This window comes from Orcinus orca, chromosome 16 (assembly GCF_937001465.1).
Source record: "Orcinus orca chromosome 16, mOrcOrc1.1, whole genome shotgun sequence".
Lineage (NCBI taxonomy): Eukaryota > Metazoa > Chordata > Mammalia > Artiodactyla > Delphinidae > Orcinus > Orcinus orca.
Genome location: NC_064574.1, coordinates 33,111,239 through 33,134,880, shown reverse-complemented (window position 1 = coordinate 33,134,880; position 23,642 = coordinate 33,111,239). Strand labels below are relative to the sequence as shown.

Sequence of the window (23,642 nt, the reverse complement as noted above, 5' to 3'; positions counted from 1 at the left end):
CTTTCTCTTGGTAGTTAATTAATATGGTCCTGTTTAAAGACAATGCAGGGCTTGTGTGCCTGGACCTTTTGTCAAAGTGTCACTGTAAACTTCTACCATTTCTAATGAGCTGGCATGAAAATTATAGCAATGTTATATTTTCAAATTGATATATTTTCAACTTTTTATAAATTATATATATATGAAAGTGCCTAAATCATAGCTCTATTAATCTTCACAAACTGAACATACCCGGTATAACCAGCACCCAGATCAAGAAACAGAACAGCACCAGAACCCCAGAAGCCCTTCTTGTGCCCCCTCCCAGTTACTACCCTTCCAAGTGTTACTCTCATTCTGACTTCTAACACCTAGGTTGCTTTGTCTTTTTTATAGTGTATATAAATGGAATTACACAGTAGATACATTTGATATCTGCCTTCTTTCACTCAACCTTCTGTTTGTGAGACTCATCCATGTTGTTGTAGAGAGTAGCAGTTAGTTCATCTTCAATGATGTATGTGTACCATTGTATGAATACATGACCATTTAATTATCCATTCTACTGAACATGGGCACGTGGGTGGTTTCCACTTAGGGATGTTATAGTTGGTGCTGCTATGACTATTTCAGTGCATGCCTTTCCATGAACATATGGGTGCATTAACTGATGGGATACAGGGTACACAAATGTTCAGTTTTTAGAAATCCTGCAAGTAGGTGTCATAGCTTATCTGAGAATTAAGGGCCCATCTCTGCTTTTTCCTGTTCCTGGCTCTAATGATGGAGTCCTATTTCAGGCCTGGTCCAAATCTGATCTATCACCAAAGATGGGGAGCCCCCAAACCATTCTATTTTCATCTACCTTAAAAATATTGTCTTCAAAGACATTGCCTATGCTTATTTTTTTCCCAAAGAAAAGGCTGTTAACTAAGAAGGGCAGAAGAAATTACATTGTTATTAAAGGCAAATTATAAAGGAAAAGTTGTCTAGTAAAACACAACTTATAATTACAATTATCTTCAAAATAAATCAAATTATCTGTATAAACCCAATGACTCACTGGTAAATTAATGAAAAATATGACAGTGTTGAGCTTTTAATTGCTTCTATTGCAAAACCCCCAAACCCAAACTTCGGTTATCAGGCAGAAAAGAGGCAATTAGTTTGTAACAGATGTGTCAGTAAAAACCTGTTACAATATGGCTCCAGAGTTAATAGTTTCCAAATTTATGAAGTCCATCTGTCCAATTTTTTCAGGTTTTCACTTTAGACAATCCTACTTAGATAGTCCCTCCAAACTAATTGCTTTTTGTTTGTTTTGCTTTTGATCGGGGTCTTTTTTTTTTAATATTTCCAGTATATAAGCTTCACATGAGCCCTGTTATCTCAAACTCCAAGTTTAATTTCTTTTCCAGGACATTTTTTTCATAATATTAAACCTCAGAAAAACAGCAGATGACAAGATTATTGAGCAATGGTAGGGCTGAAACAAATTAAGGCTTTCAGGCTGTGTTGTTGCTGCTGTTTGCAAAAAGTAATCTTTTTCAGGTTATCAAACATCACTTGTGACCTTTAAAAAGAACTCCCTGAAGTCATTCATTCATAATAAAATCTGGTTAGACTATTACAATAATGAATAATGTAAAATGATGCCAATTTTCAATTATAAGACCTAATAATGCTTATTACACATCTTCAATATTATTGAATAGGTTTGAAATGATCCAAATAACAATCAAATATATTTTGCTTGGCACCATCAGATGAAGAAACTACAAATAAACACAATAAGGAAAGAGAAATGAGAAATAGAATAATTTCAGGGAAAAAAATTCCCCCAATAGTATATCCCCTATGGAGATGGAAGGAAAAAAGAATTTGCCCTTGGTACAAGATCTACTCCCATTCAAGTAGAAAGGGTGGTTATTCTACTGATGGGAGAGTGGGGTCATAAAGAAATGACCCCTTAAAGCAGTAAGGAATAACTTGAAAGGCATGAAAAGGAACTTCATGGGCCCTTCCATGGCACCTAGAATCCCTACTCTGCTGGCTTCCTGAGGTTATGACATGACACAGACCAATATGTTTATTCATTCAACAAATATTTATGAAGGATCAATTATGTACCATACACTGTTCTACAGTCTGGAGATTCTGTGATGAAAAACACAGCTATGGTCCCTGCCCTCATGGAGCTAAAGATCTAGAAGAGGAGGTAAGACAAGAAATAGATAACTCCACAGATAAATTCTAGTAAGTGACATATAGGGTGCCCCAGACAGCAACTAAATACTGGATATTTTAGGGAGAGGCAGTTGGGGGTGACTTAGTTACATACGACATGTGATACCAAGTGTCAACCAAGTGTTAAATATGCTGAATCCATTATTCATAACTAACACCATCTGTAGCCAGGTAAGTGATATCAATATTTACCGCATCTTTCCATTAGTCATTTCAATATAACTATTTTTGGGGGGCACTTATTTTTATTTCAACCACAAATAAATACAGAGTTGAGTATGGTGAGGTCTCTCTTCAAAGAGTGGATGATCAAGTCCACAGAGGAAGCAGCCCCACAAATAACCCTCCAGACCACAACATGAAAGGCACTGTAATGAAGTTGTGAGGGAATCTAACTGAAGGCAGGGGAAGACTGCAGAGAACAAGGGTATCCAGGCTGGACCCTGTGAAAATGTAGCACTTCTCCAGGCCTAGAAGGAGGGAAGGGCACTCTTGGGAAAGGGAATGGGCATGAAAAACCTTAAAGTGGTACACAGGTCATGGCATGTTTGATGGGCAGCCTGCAGACTGTCTGAGCGGCAGGGGAGGGGACCAGAGTGGTGGATTCCAGGGCAGAGACAGGAGGGCTTATGGGTGGAGAGATGGGTGTGGGCCAGACTACAAGGGGCCATGACTCAAGGCCGAGTGGGGGCTGCAAAGCAGGGGTACCACAGGGCACTATGCAGACATTTTCCACCCACCCTCTTACCTAGATCCACTCTTTACCTGGCTCCACCTTGCTCTGCCCTGGGAGGCTGACCACATGGACTGCACAGATGGGCACCCCTGCCCTCTCTCTTGGGGTTGAGAACCAAAGAGAGGCCTTGCAGGAGATGCAAGGAGGGAGAAAGGTAAGGTGGGACTACTCCCCTGGCTCCCTTCCTGGGTGGTTGCCATGGGATGACTGCATCCCTCCTCCAAGCTCACGACTCCCGTCAGGCAGCCCACTCACCACAGCTCCTGGAAGCACACTCTCTCAGGCCCTGGCCATGCTTCCCCTTGTGGTTTTCTCACTCTTGCTCACAGCTTTGTACATAATCTCTTTATTAAGCTTCCCTCAAATTACCTGGTTGGACTGTGTTCTCTGTTCCCCACCAAGACCTGAACTGATGTAGTCATGCAGCAAGGAAATCAGGAGGTGGCTGAGGAAGGCATCAGAGGCAAATGCAGAGAGGGAGATGCCTGTGGGAGAAGGAGGGAACTGGGGGATGGAAGGTCATGATGACAGAGAAGAGTGGGTCATCGGGGAGGTGGAATGCCAGACTAGCCACAGACTACAGCACTTATGTGAAAACTGCCGTGTGCCAGGCACTATGCCACAGGCTCTAACAAAACTCACTTAACCCTTACAGCTTCCTAATGCGGCATCCCGTTGAACAGATGAGGAAACTGAGGCACAGAGAGGATGAGTGACTTGATTAAGGTCCCAAGCTAGTAAGTGGTGAAGCTCAGATTTAAACCCAGGGAAGTCTAGTACCAGAGTCATGTCCTGAAACCTCTGTGCTAGCCTGACCGCTCTGGCTGGGCAGAGAAGGGCCCTTCAGAATTCAAGATCTTGGAGGAGGCAAGGCAATGGTGACAACAACTCTGGGGAAAGCCATCTGTGTAGATTGCTGAAGTAAGGCTACTTGAAGAAAACCTTGCTACCCTATACAAACTCTGCCTTAGTGACAATGTAGAATCTTGTGCAGAAATCTAAAAAAAAAAAAAAACTATGTCCAAATAAATTACAGTCAGTTGGGAATTCCCTGGTTAGGATCCTGGGCTTTCACTGCTGAGGTCCCAGGTTCAACCCCTGGTTGGGGAACTGAGATCCTGTAAGCTGCGAGGTGTGGCCAATAACAGAAACAAAAAAACCCACAGATTTACCATAAAACCATAATTATGTTCCTAAGAAACCTCACACTATCAAAACACATATCACATAAATAGTTATTTCAATATGGGAAAAAAAGGAGGATGGTGGTGAGAGCTGGCAAGACTAGATAATTTTTCCTGTAGTAGCTTCGACAATAAAGTTTAATTATATTTTGTTACCATCTAAAAAGAATAAATGACTTGATCACAGACCAACAGAGAACCACAAGCAAAACCTGAACAGCACAGAAAAATAACCTGCATCCAAGTTCACAACCAACAAAGACAAAGAAAAGGGGCCTCGGGCCACTCACATAGTGCGGCCGAGTGCCCTGTGCTCCACGGGCAGCCGCTTCCTTTCTCCAGCCCAGGGGAGCCTGTGAGGGCACTCACATCACAACCCCTACTGGTCCAGAAAATGCAAAACATGCTTCCAACACACTCAGATGCATAATAACCAGTTCACAGAATGAACTTACACCGTAAGGAAAATATTGGTCAATAATGTTTGTGTGGGGTCTCCTGCAGCAGGTAAAGTCATGAAATCAACAGGGCTCTGTGACGTGTAATTACAGCAGGGCATGTCCCGTGACTTCTTTTAAACGGCATCTCACCATCTCAACTCACTACCTTAACTCAAATAACTTCCATAGCAACAACTTTCCTTTCCTTAAGGAGAAAGAGAGGAAGGGAAAATGCTCCCTAGCCAGACTCGTATATTTTTCATTTGCCCGGTGCACTGCAAGGTTGTAATGAGGAATGCAACAACGAGCTCTTAGAAATGTCGCGGGGGGGTGGGGTGGGTTGCAGCCGCACGGGGGGTGTCTGACGATAGCTGACCTTAGCTGCTGACTGTGCTGAAGGGTCTCTGCCTTATTCTGTTCTTCCTGAACATCCTCAGGTGGGGTCCCAGGTACAGGAAAGACGGGGGCTGCAGAGAATAGTCCGTTTCTGCGGTTGTTCCCTCGACATCAGGGCAGGTTGCCATGACTGTGTGTACACTTAAATTCTTTTTGCAAGAGGGGGCAGCTGGCAGATGACATTTGTTAATCAGTACTGTTCCATACACTCATATTAAAAGGAGCCAAGAAAACCTACGCTACTGTGAATATTTATCCTTTCAGGTTCAAACTGCTAATTTGTTTTATAGGAGGACACCCTCTATTTGCCGTATAACAGGAGACAGTCAATAAAGGACTTTGAAAAGGATATGGTTTAGCTGAGTGTATTGCCAATTTTTAAAACCTCCTATTTTCTTGATATCTCAACACCCCTGAGCAGAGGCTGTGAGCACCCGCCAGGCGACCAGATGCGCAGTGTGATGAGGCTGGTCCCTTCTTGCCCTTCCCTGACTGTGACTGAGTGACATTCAAACACACCAGTAAAAATCCCTTCACACCTTTTGCTTGTGTGGGGATCGTGCCTGAACCTGGGTGCTCACTCTCTCTCAGCTCCTGACCCTCTTGCTGAGTCTGTTCCTCCTGTGCTCCTCCCACGAGGCCCCCTGCCTAGCCTGCATGCCTCCCTCCTCTAGGACCTGTGAATATAATAAACCCTCTCACTTCGTATGCTTCTCCAAGTGCGGCTGTGCTGACAGCATCCTTAAGGACCCCGCAAGGGGCACTAGTTCCCCATTTTCAACACACTAAGCAATCTGGTGGTTCTGAAAAGGAAGCTAACGCCTCTGATGACTGTGGCAGTTAGGAAGACACAGACTTCAATCCACATTGCAGAAAACTGGCGATTTCATCATTAAATTCTTCCATGGGAACATATTTCCCTTAAAAATGCCAGTTTGGGAAAGATAAATTTTTTTAGCCTGGATATGGTCAATTTATATACAAATGTATGTAATTTTAACTAGTTCTATTTCTTATGTTTCTGATCTATTTTAAAACATTGAATCCAGATTTCTTTTAATATGATTTATCCAATGACTGGTAATATTTCTCTCCCTGTTACCATTTGCTTTCAGCTCACTCAATTCCCTAAGCCCCCTCCTTTTTCCAAGAAGGAGAGGTTCACTTCACTCAAACCATGATCATGGGTAAAATTCATAGTCAAAATTCTAGTCCACTTTAAACTACGTTTGATAGCTACCATAAAGAGTAGCACTTCTAGTCCTCTTGACTAAAGGGTAAAAGTAGACAGTAGATAGCTGTAGGCTTTAGATCCTTGTGCAAGATGGTAACTTGAGCTGAATCTTGTAGATTCTACATTGTTACTGCTTCATTTGGGAAATAAAACTTTAGATCAAGGCAAAAAGTAGATACACAGGTTAATATTTCATCCCAGATCTCTACTGCAGTGTTTAAACGATAGTTCTTCAATTATGGTGGAAGAGGAATATTCATTCATTCATTCATTGTTTAACACAAATTTCTTGAGCAGCTGTTATGTGTCAGGCATTATTCTAAATGTTGAGGATAGAGCAGTGAATAAGGGAAACAAACAGCTTGCTCTCATGGAGCTTATGTTCCCACTGGTAAAACAGACAATAAACAAACAAATAGAGACTTTAACTAGAGACAGTGATAAATCCCATGATGAATATAAAGTAGAGGAAGGCGATAGAGAATGATGCGGATGGGGAAGACAGGTTGGATGGGGTAGGCCAACAAGGCTTCTGGGGAGTCACATTTGAGTAGAGATCTGAAGGAAGAGAGGGAACAAACAATGTTCCAGTGGAAGAACATTCCAGGCTAAAGGACCTGCAAGTGCAAAACCCCAGAGGTGGGAATAAGCTTGTGTGTGGCTGGTGAGAAGTAGGTGAGGAGGAGGGGGCATAGCCAGGCAGGGAGGGGCCAGATCACGTGGAGCCCAGAGACCAATGGAAGAGATTTGGATTGTGTCCTAAGTACACTGGAGGGGTTTAAGCAGGAGAGTGAAGTGGCAGAACTGAAAGTTTACAAAGAGGTTGCTCTGGCTGCTGCTGGAGAGTAGATCAAAGACGGCAAGAATGTGACTGGAGACCAGTTAGGAGGCTACTACAGAGTTAGTGCAAAATGGCAGCTTGGGCTTGGGTGGAGTGATGAAGGTGGTGAGACACTGCCATACCTGGAACACAACTTGGAGATAGAGCCTATGGGACTTATTTGCGCTGGACACAGAGGATAGGTTTGGGGCCTGAAGAACTGGGTGAAGAGAAGAAAATTAGAAGAGAGGCTGAGTTGTTTGTTTGTTTGAGGGGGATCAAGAGTTCTATTTGAACTTAAGTTTGAGGTGCTTATCAGATGGCCATCTAGAGCAACTGAGTAGGTAGCTGAATGTACATGTCTGGTGCTCAGGGAGAGCTGACATCAAAGAAGTTAAAAGAGATCACCGAGGGACTGATGCAGAGGGTGAAGGGAAGAGGCCTGAGGTCTGAGCCTGAGATGCTCCAGGGGTTGGAAATCAGTTAGAAGAGACAGAACCCAACAAAAGAAGCTGAGAAAGAGCAGCCAATGAAGAGGAGGGAGAAGCAAGAGGAAGGGGTGTCCCAGAAGCCAAGTGAAGAACAGGTGTCCAGGAAGGGGGTGACCAGCTGCATCAACTGTGCTGTTTGGTTAAACACGATGAGGACTGAGAACTGACCATGGGAGCTGGGAGACAAAAGGCACCACAAGTACACAATAATAGCAGGGGTGCAGTGTGTGGAGGTAGGGGAGGGGAGGCAAAAGCCCGACTGAGTGGGTTGGAGAGAAATTAGGAAGAATGAAGAGAGTGTGTCAGACAAGCTAGACTCCTCTTACACAGCCCTTTGCTATAAAAAGGAACAGAGAAATGGGGCAGTAGCCGAAGAGCAATATGGGGTGAAGGGAGGATTTCTTTTTCTCAAGATGAGAGGTTTTATGCTGGAAAGAATGACCCAGTCAAGAGGGGAAAATCAATAATGCAGGAGAGAGGAGATAATTGGAGGTGTGATGTCCGTGACCAGGAGAGAGGAGTGGGAATTGCGTACAAGTGGAGAGAATGGCCTTAAACAGGAGCACAAACTTAGTCACTGTAACAGACATGGGCCTCTGGGGACAGAGGCAGATGGTAGGAGATGAGAGAGTTCTTTTTCTGCTGTTTGAATTTTCTCAGTAAAATGAGAAGCAAGAAGCAAGGTTTATTGCTCATAGGGTGATCCTTAATAGAGGCCGAAATGACCCTGCTTCCTCTAGACCCAGGCAACAAGCAGCCGATGGTCCGATGGGGACACCAAAGCCCACTGGGCAGCCCAGCTCCCCACGTGAGAACTGCCAACTGCCAAACCCAATTCTTTTTCTTTGTTTCTTTTTCTTTCTCTCTGTCTCGCTCTCTCTCTCTCTTTTTTTTTTTTTTTTTGTGATTGATTCCCATTGCGGAGTTTACTCATGTTGTAAACTGAGCTACAATTTAGTTTTAGCAAAATAATACAGTGTATAACATTTAAATTAATGCTGTGATGTAGTGAATGTGTTAATTATTTTGATCTTGGTAATCATTTCAGTGTATAAGTATATCAAACCATCACACTGTAAACTTTAAATATATACAATTATATTATTGTCACTTATTCCTCAATAAAGCTGTAAAAAAAAAAAATGATGAGCCCATTTCTAAGAAGAGGAAACAGTTGTGAGAACCTGACTTAGCAGCCAGGAGAAGGCAAAAGAAGGCAAATCTCTGAGGAATCAAAACCAGGCAGGGAAAAACTACTAATCCTTCAGCAACACTTAAAAAATTAAAAATATTTGATCCATTTGCTTTCAATTTCCCTAGTGAACCTTGCCTACTTAGTGAGAAAAATACTTATGTTCCAATAGGGAAAATAGGCTAAGGACATTTACAAAGAATTCATAGGTAAAAAACGTGAATGGCCAATCCATACGAAACAATTACTGCATTTCATCCATAGAGGCAGAAAGTAGAATGGTGGTTGCCAGGGGTGGGAGTGAGGGAAATAGAGAGTTAGTGTTTAAAAGGTACAGAGTTTCAGATTGGGAAGAAGAAAAGCTCTGGATTTGGACAGTACATAAAAAAAATTCTGGATTTGGGTGGTATAAAAAGTCCTGGATGGGCTTCCCTAGTGGCGCAGTGGTTGAGAGTCCGCCTGCCGATGCAGGGGGCACAGGTTCGTGCCCCAGTCCGGGAAGATCCCTCATGCCGTGGAGCGGCTAGGCCCGTGAATCATGGCCGCTGAGCCTACGCGTCCGGAGCCTGTGCTCCGCAACGGGAGAGGCCACAACAGTGAGAGGCTCGCGTACTGGAAAAAAAAAAAAAAAAAAAAAGAAAAAGTCCTGGATGGTACAATGTACTTATTGCCAGTAAACTATACATTTTAAAAAATGGTTAATATGGTAAATTTTATGTTATATGTTATATACCACAAGTTAAAAAGAATTTGCATTTAATTGGTAAAGAAATGCAAATTAAAACAACAAGATGGGGACTTCCTTGGTGGCGCAGTGGTTAAGAATCCACCTGCTAATGCAGGGGACACGGGTTTGAGCCCTGGTTCAGGAAGATCCCACATGCCACGGAGCAACTAAGCCCATGTGCCACAACTACTGAGCCTGCACTCTAGAGCCCACGAGCCACAACTACGGAGCCCGTGTGCCTCAACTACTGAAGCCCGCGTGCCTAGAGCTCCATGCTCCGCAACAAGAGAAGCTACCACAATGAGAAGCCCGCGCACCGTAATGAAGAGTAGCCCCCGCTCGTCGCAACTAGAGAAAGCCTGTGCAGCAACGAAGACCCAATGCAGCCAAAAAAAAAAAAACCAAAAAAAAACCGAGATGATAGTTTGCACCCATACTCTATCCTCAGTGAGGTCACCGGGTGGGTAAGACCCCTGTGGAAGAGGTGGATGTTACCCAGAATGCAGGTAGACCAGCCCCCTCCCAGCTTGCTGGGTGGAGGATAAGCAGTGTCACTTTCCCAGCAGGCTATGGGACTCAAATGCTTTGACACTGTAATTTGGCTGTCAAGAGTCTATTCTAAAGAAAGCATCAGTAGCCAGGCTCAGAATATCTAAGTGCATATGTATGCATCCACTGTATGCTGGAAGGCCAGGAGGGCACCACCAATGGATGACAACTTGGAGGAGTGTCTGGAAGACACAAAGCACAATGGGCAAGATAGACCATAAAACTCAAAGGTGCGGGACACCCACACCCCAACCAGCTGAAAGAAAATGGAATGCAAAAAGTGAGTTTTCTAGCAGAATCTGAAATGATCCTGCAGTAAGAGCAGGAGGAGCTGGAAGGAGAAAGTGTGGGGAAAGGAAGAGGAGGAGGTCTGTCTGGATATTATTTAAAGGGATCAGTAGAGTTGAGCCAGGTCTCCCCTGTCACACACCATAAACATGTTCCTTCTCAGAGCTGCCAGCTCCGGTGTGTGTCAGCAGGATGCAACACGAAAAGCATGGGACACTGATGTGCACAGTGACATTATTTGTAAGAGTAAAAATATTAATAATAGCTGGCAAAAATGGTTAATAAATTATGGCATATCTATATAATGCAATATTTTTCAGCAATTAAAAATGATATTTTTGAATTTAGATGATATCAGAAAAGGCTCATAGTATAATGTCTAAAGAAAACAGACAATTGGCAAAAACTGAATCAGGTCTGTGGAATAATCCACAGTGGAGCTCTGTATAAATGTTGATTTTTCTGATTTTGATAATTGTACTGTAGTTGTATAAGAGAATGTCCCATTTTAGGAAGTACACACTGTACTAAAGTATTTATGAGTGAAGGAGCATTATGTCTACACTTACTCTCAAATGATTAAGTGAAAAAATAATATAATTCTCAAATGAATAAGAGAATGATGAAGCAAATGTGGTAGAATATTCTCAATGGGAGAATATGAGTGCAGGGTATAATTTTTTAGAAAAGCAAATAACCCAATTTAAAATAAAGAGCCAGTGATATGGACAGATAATTCACAGAATAAATTAAAATATCTAAGAAAATTATATAGGATGATGCTCAAACCTTACTAGTAATCAGAGAAATGCCAATTAGAACAATGAGTTCTTGTTTTTCACCCATATCAGTAAGGATGTGGGAAAACAGTCACTCTCAGACATTTTTGGTACAGGCTTTTGGAGTGTTAGCAGTACTTATGTAACAAATTTGGAAATGTGCATGCCCTTTGATGCAGTAATTCCACCTTCTATGCACCTATTCTACAGAATGAAAAAAAGCAGCATGCAAAATTATACATAGAGAATGACCCTTATTTGGTTAAAGAAAAAAAAAGAGCTACAAGTAAATCACAAAAATGGTGACAATGATTAAGGATTATCACCAGGTTTTAAAAGGAGATGGTTTTCTTCTCAGCATTGCTTTTAAAAATGTATGAAATACTCAAACAAGCAGGAAACATACAAAACTGAAAACAGCAAACCTCCATGTACCCAGCAACCATAGTTAAGTGATGTTAACAGTTATGAGAAAATAAGTCATCAGATATATTTGAAGACCATCCCAACTTCTTTCCATCCTTTTCATCCTAGAGTTTCTTCTTTCTAAGCTTTCTTCTTTAAGTTTGTTTGTATTTTACAATGTTAACCTATTACCGTTATAACAAATACGAACCTTTAGAAAAGCAGCGTTGAGTGGAAACAAGCAAATCATTTGCACACTGCTCAGAATGCCTGGGAGACCTCGGTAATTCCCTCTATTTGTTATTGGAGAAACTGGGGTACTGTCAGGTACCTCCACTTGCATGCCATAAGATTGGCTAGTTACAGGTCTCTGAGTGGAAACAAAATGCCATTTAGAAACCAGTAGATTTCACATCTGAATGCCCAGGTAACTCTTCAGTGGATCAGTACCTGGTGAAACAGCAGTTGCAACATGACTGAGCCGGAAGGAAGGCCTGTGCTGATTACCTTTCTTTCTAGTACAACCACTTTGTTACTGTTGAAGAATTTAAGTTCTAGAGCAAGCATGTGACTTGCTCAAGACCAGACCAGGAACTCATATAGGGGAGAATAAAGGAAGGGCTCTACCAGCAGCCTGGTACTGGATCTCTCTTTCCCTTTTTGGAAAATGAGGGCTAAAAGGCACCATAGCTTTGAGAAGGTGTTCCCAGGATGTTCCACTGAAAATAGGTTCCCTCCAGATTTCCCACACCTTGAGCCTAGTCAGTGCCCCCTTCAGTGGACACAAGAGAAGGGGCTTTTCCCTTGTACTGGGTCCCTGGTCTTGTTCAGGTTGAGATTGTTCATCCAAATCCAAAAGTCTGCTTGGTGATCAATCTGTGCCTCTCAGGTATCAGCTCTTTGGCCCTACTGTATGATAAGAAACTATATAATTGGCCTCATTGTTGGGATTTAAGGACACACACATGAACACACACATTCACAGCCCCACAGCTCTGGATTTTCACTTTATATGTCTCAAGAAGATGAACAACAGAAGCAGTAAACATCAATTCACCTGACCCAACATGATGGACTTTTAAATGAAATGACCACCTGACCAATAGCCCACATGGTTGCCAAGACTCCAAGATGACCCCTAATGATCCCCATCTCCTGGTATTCACACTCTTGAATAGCCTCCTACCATGCTGTAGTGGGGTAGGCCTGTGTGACGCATAGAACATGGTAGAAGTGATGGTCTGTTGCTTCCAATATTAGATTATAAAAGGCACTGTGGCTTCTGTTTTGAGCACCCTCCACCTCTCTCTCTCTTTCTCTTAACTCACTTGGGGAGAAGTCACCTGCTTTGTCTTGAGGACACTCAGCAGCCCTGTGGAGGGGCCTGGAGAACTGAAAACTCCAGCCAGGAGTGACATGAGTGAATCTTGTTGGAACCAGATCCTCCAGCTCCAGTCAAGGCTTTGGCTTGACTGAAACCTCATGAGAGACTTAGAGTCAGAAGCCCCCAGCTAAGCCACTCCCAGATTTTTGACCCCCAGAAGCTGTGAGGTAATGAATGTTTGTTGTTTTAAGCTGCTGAATTTTGGGGTAATTTTTTATCACTCCCAATAGATAACTGAGATCACTGTCCCTCAATACCCAGTATGCTACAACAAAGTTTTTACCAAATTATATTTTAGAGGTTAAGAAATGTTGGTCACAGACTTCCACAAGATTTTTTTTTGAATTTTATTTATTTTTTATACAGCAGGTTCTTATTAGATGTCTATTTTATATAAATTTATTTATTTATTTTTATTTGTTTATTTTTGTCTGCACTGGGTCTCCGTTGCTGTGCACGGGCTTTCTCTAATTGTGGCGAGCAGGGGCTACTCTTCGTTGCAGTGTGCGGGCTTCTCATTGCGGTGGCTTCTCTTGCTGCGGAGCACGGGCTCTAGGCACGCGGGCTTCAGTAGCTGTGGCGCACGGGCTTAGTTGCTCAGTGGAATGTAGGATCTTCCCAGACCAGGGCTCGAACCGTGTGCCCTGAATTGGCAGGCAGATTCTTAACCATGAGCCACCCAGAAGTCCCCATAATTTCTTATTTTCTCAGTTGATTAAACTCTGATAGTAAAAGATGTTTCAAAGGACTACAGATTGTTGCCATAACCCAATACCTGAGCAAACTGTGCCTTTCAAAGTAGGACTGGGAAACTCTCTCATAAAGGTTTTCAGGATGCTGCCTCCCAGCAGGCTCCCCCTCAGCAGGATGCTAAAATCCTCCATGTGCCTCTCAGATGGCTCTGGATCTGGGACAATACATCAGGCTCTTAGGTATGGCCTGGCTGGCTTTGTCATCCCTGGTCCCTTTCTCCAGGACACGGTAAATCAAAGGCCCAGGCTAAAGCTTACCCATCAAACCCAGAGATGAAAAGAAGACAAGACAAAAGGAGACATAAATAAAACCTTTCCCCTGTGAGACAGCATGACAGCAGCCTAAGCGATCATTTAATATCAGCCTGCAGTAACATTTTCCTCTCTTTATTTTATGAACTTTACTTGGACTTCCACAGCCATTCTTTTTTAAACCTACCCGTGACAAACAACTCTGAGTTTGCTGATAAATATATCACTGTGGGAAAATGTCTTCTAATCTGGACATTTCAGAAATGGGTTGCTTGGGTTTTCTATCACTAAAGGGTAAATTTAAATTCTAAGACAGCAGAGACTGTATCTAGTTCACACTTTCTCCCCAGGAGCTAGCACAGTGCATTTATTCACCAACTATGAATTTACTTTCCATCTTTGAAGGTCTATCAGTCAAAGGGTATCTGCTGAGTACCTATGGGTACAGCATGGTGGAAGGAGCTGTAAGGGCCATGAAACTTAACATGGCATAGACCTGAGGCACTGAAAAATACTATCAGGTCCCCATGTGTGTCCACTGGAATCCAGTAGTTCTTTAGGCATAAACACAAACGTGTGACTTTCTTAGCAAATTACCTGCTATTTAAATAGTTTATAGAGTTGCTATGGTGCCTGAAATCAATAAACATTCATTGAGTACTTATTATATGTAATGAAGACAAAGCAGTTACAAAGGTGAGCATTACAGTTAACAAGCAAAGTTTGAGATTGAAAATAATGGATAAAGGTAAGAGTATAGATGATTTTTTTCCTTCTAATGTTCTGTATTTTCAAAGTGTCCTAAAATTAGCATGTATTGATTTTAAAAATCAGAAGAAAATGAATGGTATTCCTGAAGGGGTGGAATCAGGTGAAAGGGGGAAAAATATTAGGCAAGTCAGCAAAAATGAGTCAGGGAAAGGCGACCTCTGCTGGTGAACCATTACGATGAAGAGCACGAGCTTTGGAGTCTGCAGGTCTGGGTTCAAATCTCAGCATTGCTGCAATATTAGCTGTGTCTGTGGGGAGGTAATTTTGCCTTTCTAAGCCTCAGTTTCCTGATCTATAAAATAGGGATAATAGTGTCTTCTTTAGGTAGAGAATGAAGATTAAATGAGATAATACACTGAAGGATCTCAACTCAGTAAATGGTGGCTATTATTTCTATATTATTATGGGTGACAGTGAGTGATATCTGATACAGCTCTTGGTGTTACTATAACAACCCCAGATTTCTCTCCTGATACACAGCTGTAGAGCTCTCTCCTACCCCATTCTTCTACCACTTTTCTTTTTTACTGTTTTCTCTTCTCTTTTCTCCGCTGCTTTTGTCTCTGCCAGTTGGAACCAGTAACACTCACTGGGGTGCTTAGGTCTGCAGGTGGGCTGTAGTTTAGTGAGGCAGGGCCAGATAATGTGGTCCACAGTTCCTGCCATCCTGCCAACTCAGTGTGTGATCTCAAACCTTTTAGTCACTCTTGGCAACTCTGTCATCTAACTTATAAAATGGAGACAAGATCTCTGCCTTTACTTACTACAGAAGAATAGTAGAAAAAAAAATCTAAGTAAATAACCTCCAGCAATGACAGACTAAGTGGTACCAGACTTGCACTTCTGCTGTAAACAACTAGAAAACAGGACAAAATGTATGGAACGACTGTTTTCAAATATTGGACACGGGTAGTATAAGACTTTGACCCCTGAGAAATGGGAAACAAAACAAGATGTGCCTACAACTGCCCCAGCTTCCTGCCTGGAGGCACTTTTTGGACCACAGTGCAGGGAGTGGGATCCAAGCAGAGCACAGCAGTCTCCACAGTGAGGAGACAGAGATTCGAGCTTAAGGTACCTAGAATTTGTGAGGCTAAGTTCTAGAGAGAAGGGAGCTACACAGAGAAAGAGATGCAGAGACTGGAACAAGGATTCTTTTTGAGTCTTCCACTGAACACTAAGCTGTGCACATTTATGGTTAAACTCCATAAAGCCAGGTAAAGCCAGAGAGGGAAGCTGAGCTGAACAACTCCAAGAACTTGCACAGGGCTAGGAGACCTCCATGTTCTGACAGCCACAGTGGAGAGACCTTGTTGAACATCCAGCGTATTCAGTAGAGACCCAGAACGGGCACACCTTGGTAGTAAGCTAAACTAAGTACAGAGTAAAGGATACTCCAAAATCTCTCTAATGAACTTAAAAACAAGCCTGAAACCATCAAGTTGATAAGTAACTTAACTGCCTGCCAAAACAAACTTCAGTACTTTTTAAAGACAGCAAAATCCAGACACTTAACAATGTAATATCATGAAGTCCAACCATCAAGTAAAACTTGATGGAGAAGAAGCAGTAATAGGTATTCTGAAAAAACCTGGCTCATTTCTAGATAAGTCCAAAACAACCACCAGTCCTTTTTGTTTGTTTCTTTTTGCTTTGTACTTTGAGGAAATAGTGCTGTAAATATATTACTATTTCTCTAATTGTTATTTTCTGATATTTGCATTTTCTCCTCTTCCATATAAAAGTATAGAAGAGGCTCTTTATCACAGAACTAACTTTACAAGCAAAGGAAAAATGTACTAATTTATTCCACTAAAACTAAAATTCTTCCAGCCTCTATGCGCATGTCACCTGTCAGAGGACTTTCCTGGCCATGGTGCTTAAATTGCACCCCATCTCTTATGCTGCATGCCTTTTCTTCATAGCACCAGCTGATACAGTATTTATTTATTTGTTTTGTTGTATATTTACCCCTTCTGTACCACCTCCAAACAGGACCCTGGTAACTAGAATAAAAGCTCCTTGAAGGCAGGGTCTTCATCTATTTTGTTCACTATGTATGCCCAGTGCCAAGCACAGGGCCTGGCACATAGTAGATGCACAATAAACATTTATTGAATGGATAAATGAACAACATCCACTGCATTTTAAAAAATCCAGTCATCAGGGGTTCAGGTAAACAACTGATTACAATATGGAGAAAACAGAAAAGAACTCAGTGTGTTGGTGAGGCATTAACACCTGGTGAGAGAGATACACATGGAAAAATTACTTCTCATTAACCTAATGATTTGCTCTAGAAAGCAGAGAGACATTTTAACTGAGCTTGAATCTTGGTATAATCTACTAAAAATATGATCCACAAACTTTACAGAAATCTCTCCACCACAGAAAATTTAATCAACAGAAACGAATAGCCAGCCACCCATTCACTTGTTCAAAGATATCAGAATTTTTAAAAATTGAAGGAATCAAATTTCATGCATCATAATCTCTAAGAAATAGTTATTAATAGTATTTATTACCATTTCCCAGTTGCCTATTAAGTACCAGGGCACAGTAAGCAGTGCTTTATATGCTCTGTACATCAAAGCGTCCTGAGTGCCGGCCTATAAACTCATGCTGGGCCATGATGAAATTCTCACCAGTCCACGGCCAAGTGAGAAAACTTGTGACTAGAGAAGGCTGATCGTGATTTTGGGATTAGGTTCTTCTTCCATTTTGGATATTAAAATATCGTGTCTTTCACAAAATGATGGGGGATTTGTGGAATGACTGGTATAGGCTGTTTTTTTGTTTGTTTGTTTTTGGGTTTTTTTTGCCATACGCGGGCCTCTCACTGTTGTGGCTTCTCCCGTTGCGGAGCACAGGCTCTGGACCCGCAGGCTCAGCGGCCATGGCTCACGGGCCCAGCCGCTCCGCGGCATGTGGGATCCTCCCGGACCGGGGCACAAACCCGTGTCCCATGCATCAGCAGGCGGACTCTCAACCACTGCACCACCAGGGAAGCCCTAGGCTGTTTTTAAGATCTTTCGTTGGCAAAATAAAAAGTTGGGCCAATCTCTATTGGGCCTCAAAAAAAGGAGGAGGAGGAGGTGAGAGAGGAGGAGAACCCAAACTGTATCCAAACACTGCGAAATGTCTCCAGGGGGCAAAATCACCCCTGGTTGAGAATCACTGGTATGGAGTGAAAACTTGAGTTATCTACAGAAGTGAGGGAGGATGGATGCATTGTTGTAAGACATAGAATAACAGTAATTAGAAGAAAATTTGTCCTGGCCTGTAGCTGGAGCTGCCGAGGGCCATTCTTGGTGGCAGAGTGGCAGTCCCTTCAGGAGCAAGCTGGAGTGTGGCACTGGGGACCCACCTCACATGAGACACACAGCTTTCCCAACATGGACGCCACTAATCAGACACCTGACCGAAGGGATGTGCCCACAAAGGGAAAAGGGGATTTAAGTGTGAACACAGAACAAATAAATCTAATTCTAAGGATCTGTTTAAGGAGAGCATATCTGTTCCCCACCCCCATAAATTATTTATCTATTTTTATTTTTTTTAATATCTTATTGGAGTATAATTGCTTTACAATGTTGCGTTAGTTTCTGCTGTACAACAAAGTGAATCAGCTATATGTATACATATATCCCCATATCCCCTCCGTCTTGAGCCTCCCTCCCACCCTCCCTATCCCACCCCTCTAGGTCATCACAAAGCATCGAGCTGATCTCCCTGTGCTATGCAGCAGCTTCCCACTAGCCATCCATTTTACATTTGGTAGTGTATATATGTCAATGCTACTCTCTCACTTCGTCCCATGTTACCCTTCCCCCCTGTGTCCTCAAGTCCATTCTCCACGTCTGCATCTTTATTCCTGCCCTGCCCCTAGGTTCATCAGTACTATTTTTTTTTTTTATATTCCATGTATGTGCATTAGCATACAGTATTTGTTTTTCGCTTTCTAACTAACTTCATTCTGTATGACAGTCTCTAGGTCCATCCACGTCTCTGCAAATTGCATAATTTCGTTCCTTTTTATGGCTGAGTAATAATTGCATTATTTATATATGTATCACATTTTCTTTATCCATTCTTCTGTTGATGGACATTTAGGTTGCTTCCATGTCCTGGCTATTGTAAATACTGCTGCAATGAACTTTGTGGTACATGTATCTTTTTGAATTATGGTTTTCTCAGGGTATATGCCCAGCAGTGGGATTGCTTGGTCATATGGTAAATTTATTTTTGGCTGCGTTGGGTCTTTGTTGCTGCACACGGTCTTTCTCTAGTTGTGGCAAGCTGGGGCTACTCTTCACTGTGGTATGTGTGCTTCTCATTGTGGTGGCTTCTCTTTGTTGCGGTGTGCGGGCTCAGTAGTTGTGGTGCATGGGCTTAGTTGCTCCACAGCACGTGGGATCTTCCCAGACCAGGGATGGAACCTGTGTCCCCTGCTTTGGCAGGAGGATTGTTAACCACTGTGCCACCAGGGAAGTCCTTATTTTTAGTTTTTTAAGGAAGCTCCATACTGTTCTCCATAATGGCTGTATCAATTTACATTTCCACCAACAGTCCAGGATGGTTTCCTTTTCTCCACACCCTCTCCAGCATTTATTGTTTCTAGATTTTTGATGATGGCCATTCTGACTGGTGTGAGGTGATACCTCATTGTGGTTTTGATTTCTATTTCTCTAATGATTAGTGATGTTGAGCATCTTTTCATGTGTTCATTGGCAATCTGTATGTCTACTTTGGAGAGGTGTCTATTTAGGTCATCTGCCCATTTTTGGATTGGGTTGTTTTTTTGATATAGAGCTACATAAGCTGCTTGTACATTTTGATGATTAATCCTTTATCAGTTGCTTCATTTTCAAATATTTTCTCCCAATCTGAGGGTTGTCTTTTTGTCTTGTTTATGGTTTACTTTGCTGTGCAAAAGATTTTAAGTTTCATTAGGTCCCATTTGTTTATTTTATTTCCATTACTATAGGAAGTGGGTCAAAAAGGATCTTGCTGGGACTTCCCTGGTTGCACAGTAGTTAAGAATCCACCTGCTAACGCAGGGGACATGTGATCCAGCCCTGGTCCGGGAAGATCCCACATGCTGCAGAGCAACTAAGTCTGTGTGCCACAACTACTGAGCCTGTGCTCTAGAGCTCATGAGCCACAACTACTGAGCCCACGTGCCACAACTACTGAAGCCCATGTGCCTAGAGCCTGTGCTCTGCAACAAGAGAAGCCACCACAATAAGAGGCCCGCACACTGCAACAAAGAGTAGCCTCCGCTCATTGCAACTAGAGAAAGCCCGCATGCAGCAACGAAGACCCAACACAGCCAAAAATAAATTAATTAATTAACTTTAAAAAAAAAAAGGATCTTGCTGTGATTTATGTCATAGAGTGTTCTGCTATGTTTTCCTCCAACAGTTTTATAGTGTTTGGTCTTACATTTAGGTCTTTAATCCATTTTGAGTTTATTTTTGTGTATGGTGTTAGGAAGTCTTCTAATTTCATTCTTTTACATGTAGCTGTCCAGTTTTCCCAGCTCCATTTATTGAAGAGGCTGTATTTTCTCCATTGTGTATTCTTGCCTCCTTTGTCAAAGATAAGGTGACCATATGTGCGTGGGTTTATCTCTGGGCTTTCTATCCTGTTCCACTGATCTATATTTCTGTTTTTGTGCCAGTACCATACTGTCTTGATTAATGTAGCTTTGTAGTATAGTCTGAAGTCAGGGAGCCTGATTCCTCCAGCTCTGTTTTTCTTTCTCAAGAATGTTTTGGCTATTCGGGGTCTTTTGTGTTTCCATACAAACTGTGAACTTTTTTGTTTTAGCTCTGTGAAAAATGCCATTAGTAATTTGATAGGAATTGCACTGAATCTGTAGATTGCTTTGGAGTATAGTCATTTTCACAATGTTGATTTTTCAAGTCCAAGAACAGGGTATATCTTTCCACCTGTTTGTATTGTCTTTGACTTCTTTCATCAGTGTCTTATAGTTTTCTGCATACAAATCTTTTGACTCCTTAGGTGGGGTTTATTCCTAGGTATTTTGTTGTCGTTGTTGCAATAGTAAACGGGAGTGTTTCCTTAATTTCTCTTTCTGATTTTTCACTGTTAGTGTATAGGAATGCCAGAGATTTCTGTACATTAATTTTGTATCCTGCTACTTTACCAAATTCATTGATTAGCTCTGGTAGTTCTCTGGTGGCATCTTTAGGATTTTCTTTGTATAGTATTATGTCATCTGCAAAGAGTGACAGTTTTACTTCTTCTTTTCCAATTTGGATTCCTTTTATTTCTTTTTCTTCTCTGACTGCTGTGGCTAAAAATTCCAAAACTATGTTGAATAATAGTGGTGAGAGTGGACAATCTTGTCTTGTTCCTGATCTTAGAGGAGATGCTTTCAGTTTATCACCACTGAGAATGATATTGGCTGTGGGTTTGTCATATATGGCCTTTATTATGTTGAGGTAGGTTCCCTCTATGCCCACTTTCTGGAGACTTTTTATCATAAATGGGTGTTGAATTTTGTCAAAAGATTTTTCTGCATCTATTGAGATGATCATATGGTTTTTATCCTACAATTTCTTAATATGGTGTATCACATTGATTGACTTGCATATATTGAAGAATCCTTGCATTCCTGGGATAAACCTCACTTGATCATGGTGTATGATCCTTTTCACGTGATTCTGTTTGCTAGTATTTTGTTTGCTAATGTTTTGTTGAGGATTTTTGCATCTATGTTCATCAGTGATATTGGCCTGCAACTTTTCTTTTTTTGTGACATCTTTGCTTGGTTTTAGTATCAGGGTGATGGTGGCCTCATAGAATGAGTTTGGGAGTGTGCCTCCCTCTGCTACATTTTGGAAGAGTTTGAGAAAGATAGGTGTTAGCTCTTCTCTAAATGTTTGATAGAATTCACCTGTGAAGCCATCTGGCCCTGGGCTTTTGTTTGTTGGAAGATTTTTAATCACAGTTTCAATTTCAGTGCTTGTAATTGGTCTGTTCATGTTTTCTATTTATTCCTGGTTCAATGTTGGAAGGTTGTACTTTTCTAAGAATTTGTCCATTTCTTCTAGTTTGTCCATTTTATTGGCATATCGTTGCTTATAGGAGTCTCTCATGATCCTTTGTATTTCTGCAGTGTCAGTTGTTACTTCAAGGACAGCATATCTGTTAATGCTATCAAGATTTACTCTAAACAGTAGTTAGTATTCATTTCATGGAATTAAAATGGGTTGCCCATTTTTGTGCAAACATGTACATTCAGCTCCTTTCTACTATTTTGTTGTACATCTAGTTCTTTAGTGACTTTTTATAAAGCTGTCACTTTTATCACTTATGAACACAGTTTTAGAAAGAAGAATCCACCCCAACACTTCTCACCTCCTCTTATGAAAAATTCTTTTATAGTTCCACCTCTGGAAGAACATTCTAATGATGCATGTGCCACAGCTCTGTATCTGCCACTATGGAAACTCATTTAAAAAGGCCACCCCCCTTAAATTCCTTCATGGCATATTAATTTGACGTTCTAAAACAAATATTTTACCATGAATTAATTCCTAGCAAATAGTAAGATCAACCCAACTAACCTGACTTCTATAGCCCTTCCGCCATCTGTAAATGTTTCTTATACATTCTTAAAGGGATCTTTTGTTAGTCAATAGGCTTTATTATAAATATTCTCCACTAAAATCTACTAAATCACTAATATTTAAAATAAAGCAATATAGTTCTCAAGATATGATTCTATTAATGAGAGTATTCATTCACCAAATGCATTGGGTAAGATATGTTATGAGGAAACCCACTACCAGATTGTCTGTGAGAGTTAAAAAGTGGGGATGACCTAAACATCCACCAACAGACATCACATCAGATAAAGTATGGTCCAACCATACAGTGGAATACTCTGCAGCCACCCAAAATATGAGATTTACATGTACTAAAATGGCAAGATGCCTTAATATAGCATTAAGTGAAAAGAGTAAGATACAAAATGCTATGTATAGTAAAATCCCATTTGCATTTCTAAAAAACAGATACATGAGCTGTTTGTGTTATGTGTAATATATGTGGTGTATGTGTATGTGTGTATATGTATGTATGGGTAAGTATAACTATATGTATGTATATGCTTATAACTGCATAGAAAATATCTGGAAAGATGCACAGAAGTTATTTATGATGATCTCTAGGGAGAAGTACTGAAGAGACATGAGACTTTTATATTTCATTTCATACCCTTCTGTGTTATTTATTTAAATAAATTTTTTAAAAGGATGACTAATGTCTTCATCACTAATATCATAACTATCATACATATACCAAAGTGGGGACCTCCCTCCAAAAATGTAGCAGCAAGTCTGCAACAAGAAAGATATGCGTTGGATTTTCTCTACAGCTCATTGCCTGAAATCACTAATGGCTTCCAGGGCACGAATCCTGAAGCCTGACAAAGAAAGGCTATATCTTTAAAAAGGAAGTCTCCAGGGCACTGCTTTTCCAGTAGTGTTCAAATAATTCTAGGGTTATCTGGCTTGCCAAATTGGGAACATGCCACAGAAATAGGACTCTAACTTATGAAACTGCTTTGAATAATGTAGTATCCTATATATTATTTTCAGAAATATTTTCAGAAGTCAGGAGTTTACACTGTATTTCTGGATTTTAATTATTTAATACCAAAATGTTATCATTGTCCCAATTTTGAATCACAATTCAAGCAGAATCAAATGTGGCCAAGAGCTGCCCTTGGCCCAGCATAGGAAAGGGACCCAAGACATAGAGCACAGCCTTGCGGGGCTGCAGCTGAAAGCAGTGGGCACTGTCCCAGCATGTGGCTGCTAGCCAGCTGACTTCTAAGCTAGTGTGCTCATGAACACAATGAGGATTCAAGGCAGAAAATTACAGGTGATGGTTACAGGACAACTCACTTGCTCTCAGGTACTAAAAGCAAGTCTTGCAGTGAAAGACACAATATGTGGCGTATTAGTGGAGAAGATGGTGA

General features: G+C 41.4%; 1 protein-coding gene across 14 annotated transcripts in view; it reads right to left on the bottom strand.

The window, feature by feature from the left end:
- SHLD1 (shieldin complex subunit 1) overlaps positions 1-23,642 on the bottom strand; it is a 97,252-nt gene that overhangs the window by 35,020 nt on the left and 38,590 nt on the right. The window contains exons 3-4 of one of the 14 annotated variants that reach the window (XR_007472385.1): positions 11,679-11,837; positions 7,328-9,331 (exon numbers count right to left, since the gene is read on the bottom strand). The exons of 8 other annotated variants lie outside the window; for them this stretch is intronic. Coding sequence is in view for 5 of the 6 variants with exons in the window: in XM_033440291.2 (XP_033296182.1) it covers positions 13,592-13,758 (167 nt within the window). In the remaining variant the exon portion in view is untranslated. 5 more of the 14 variants (XM_049700006.1, XM_033440296.2, XM_049700007.1 and 2 more) reach the window with 5 other exon arrangements.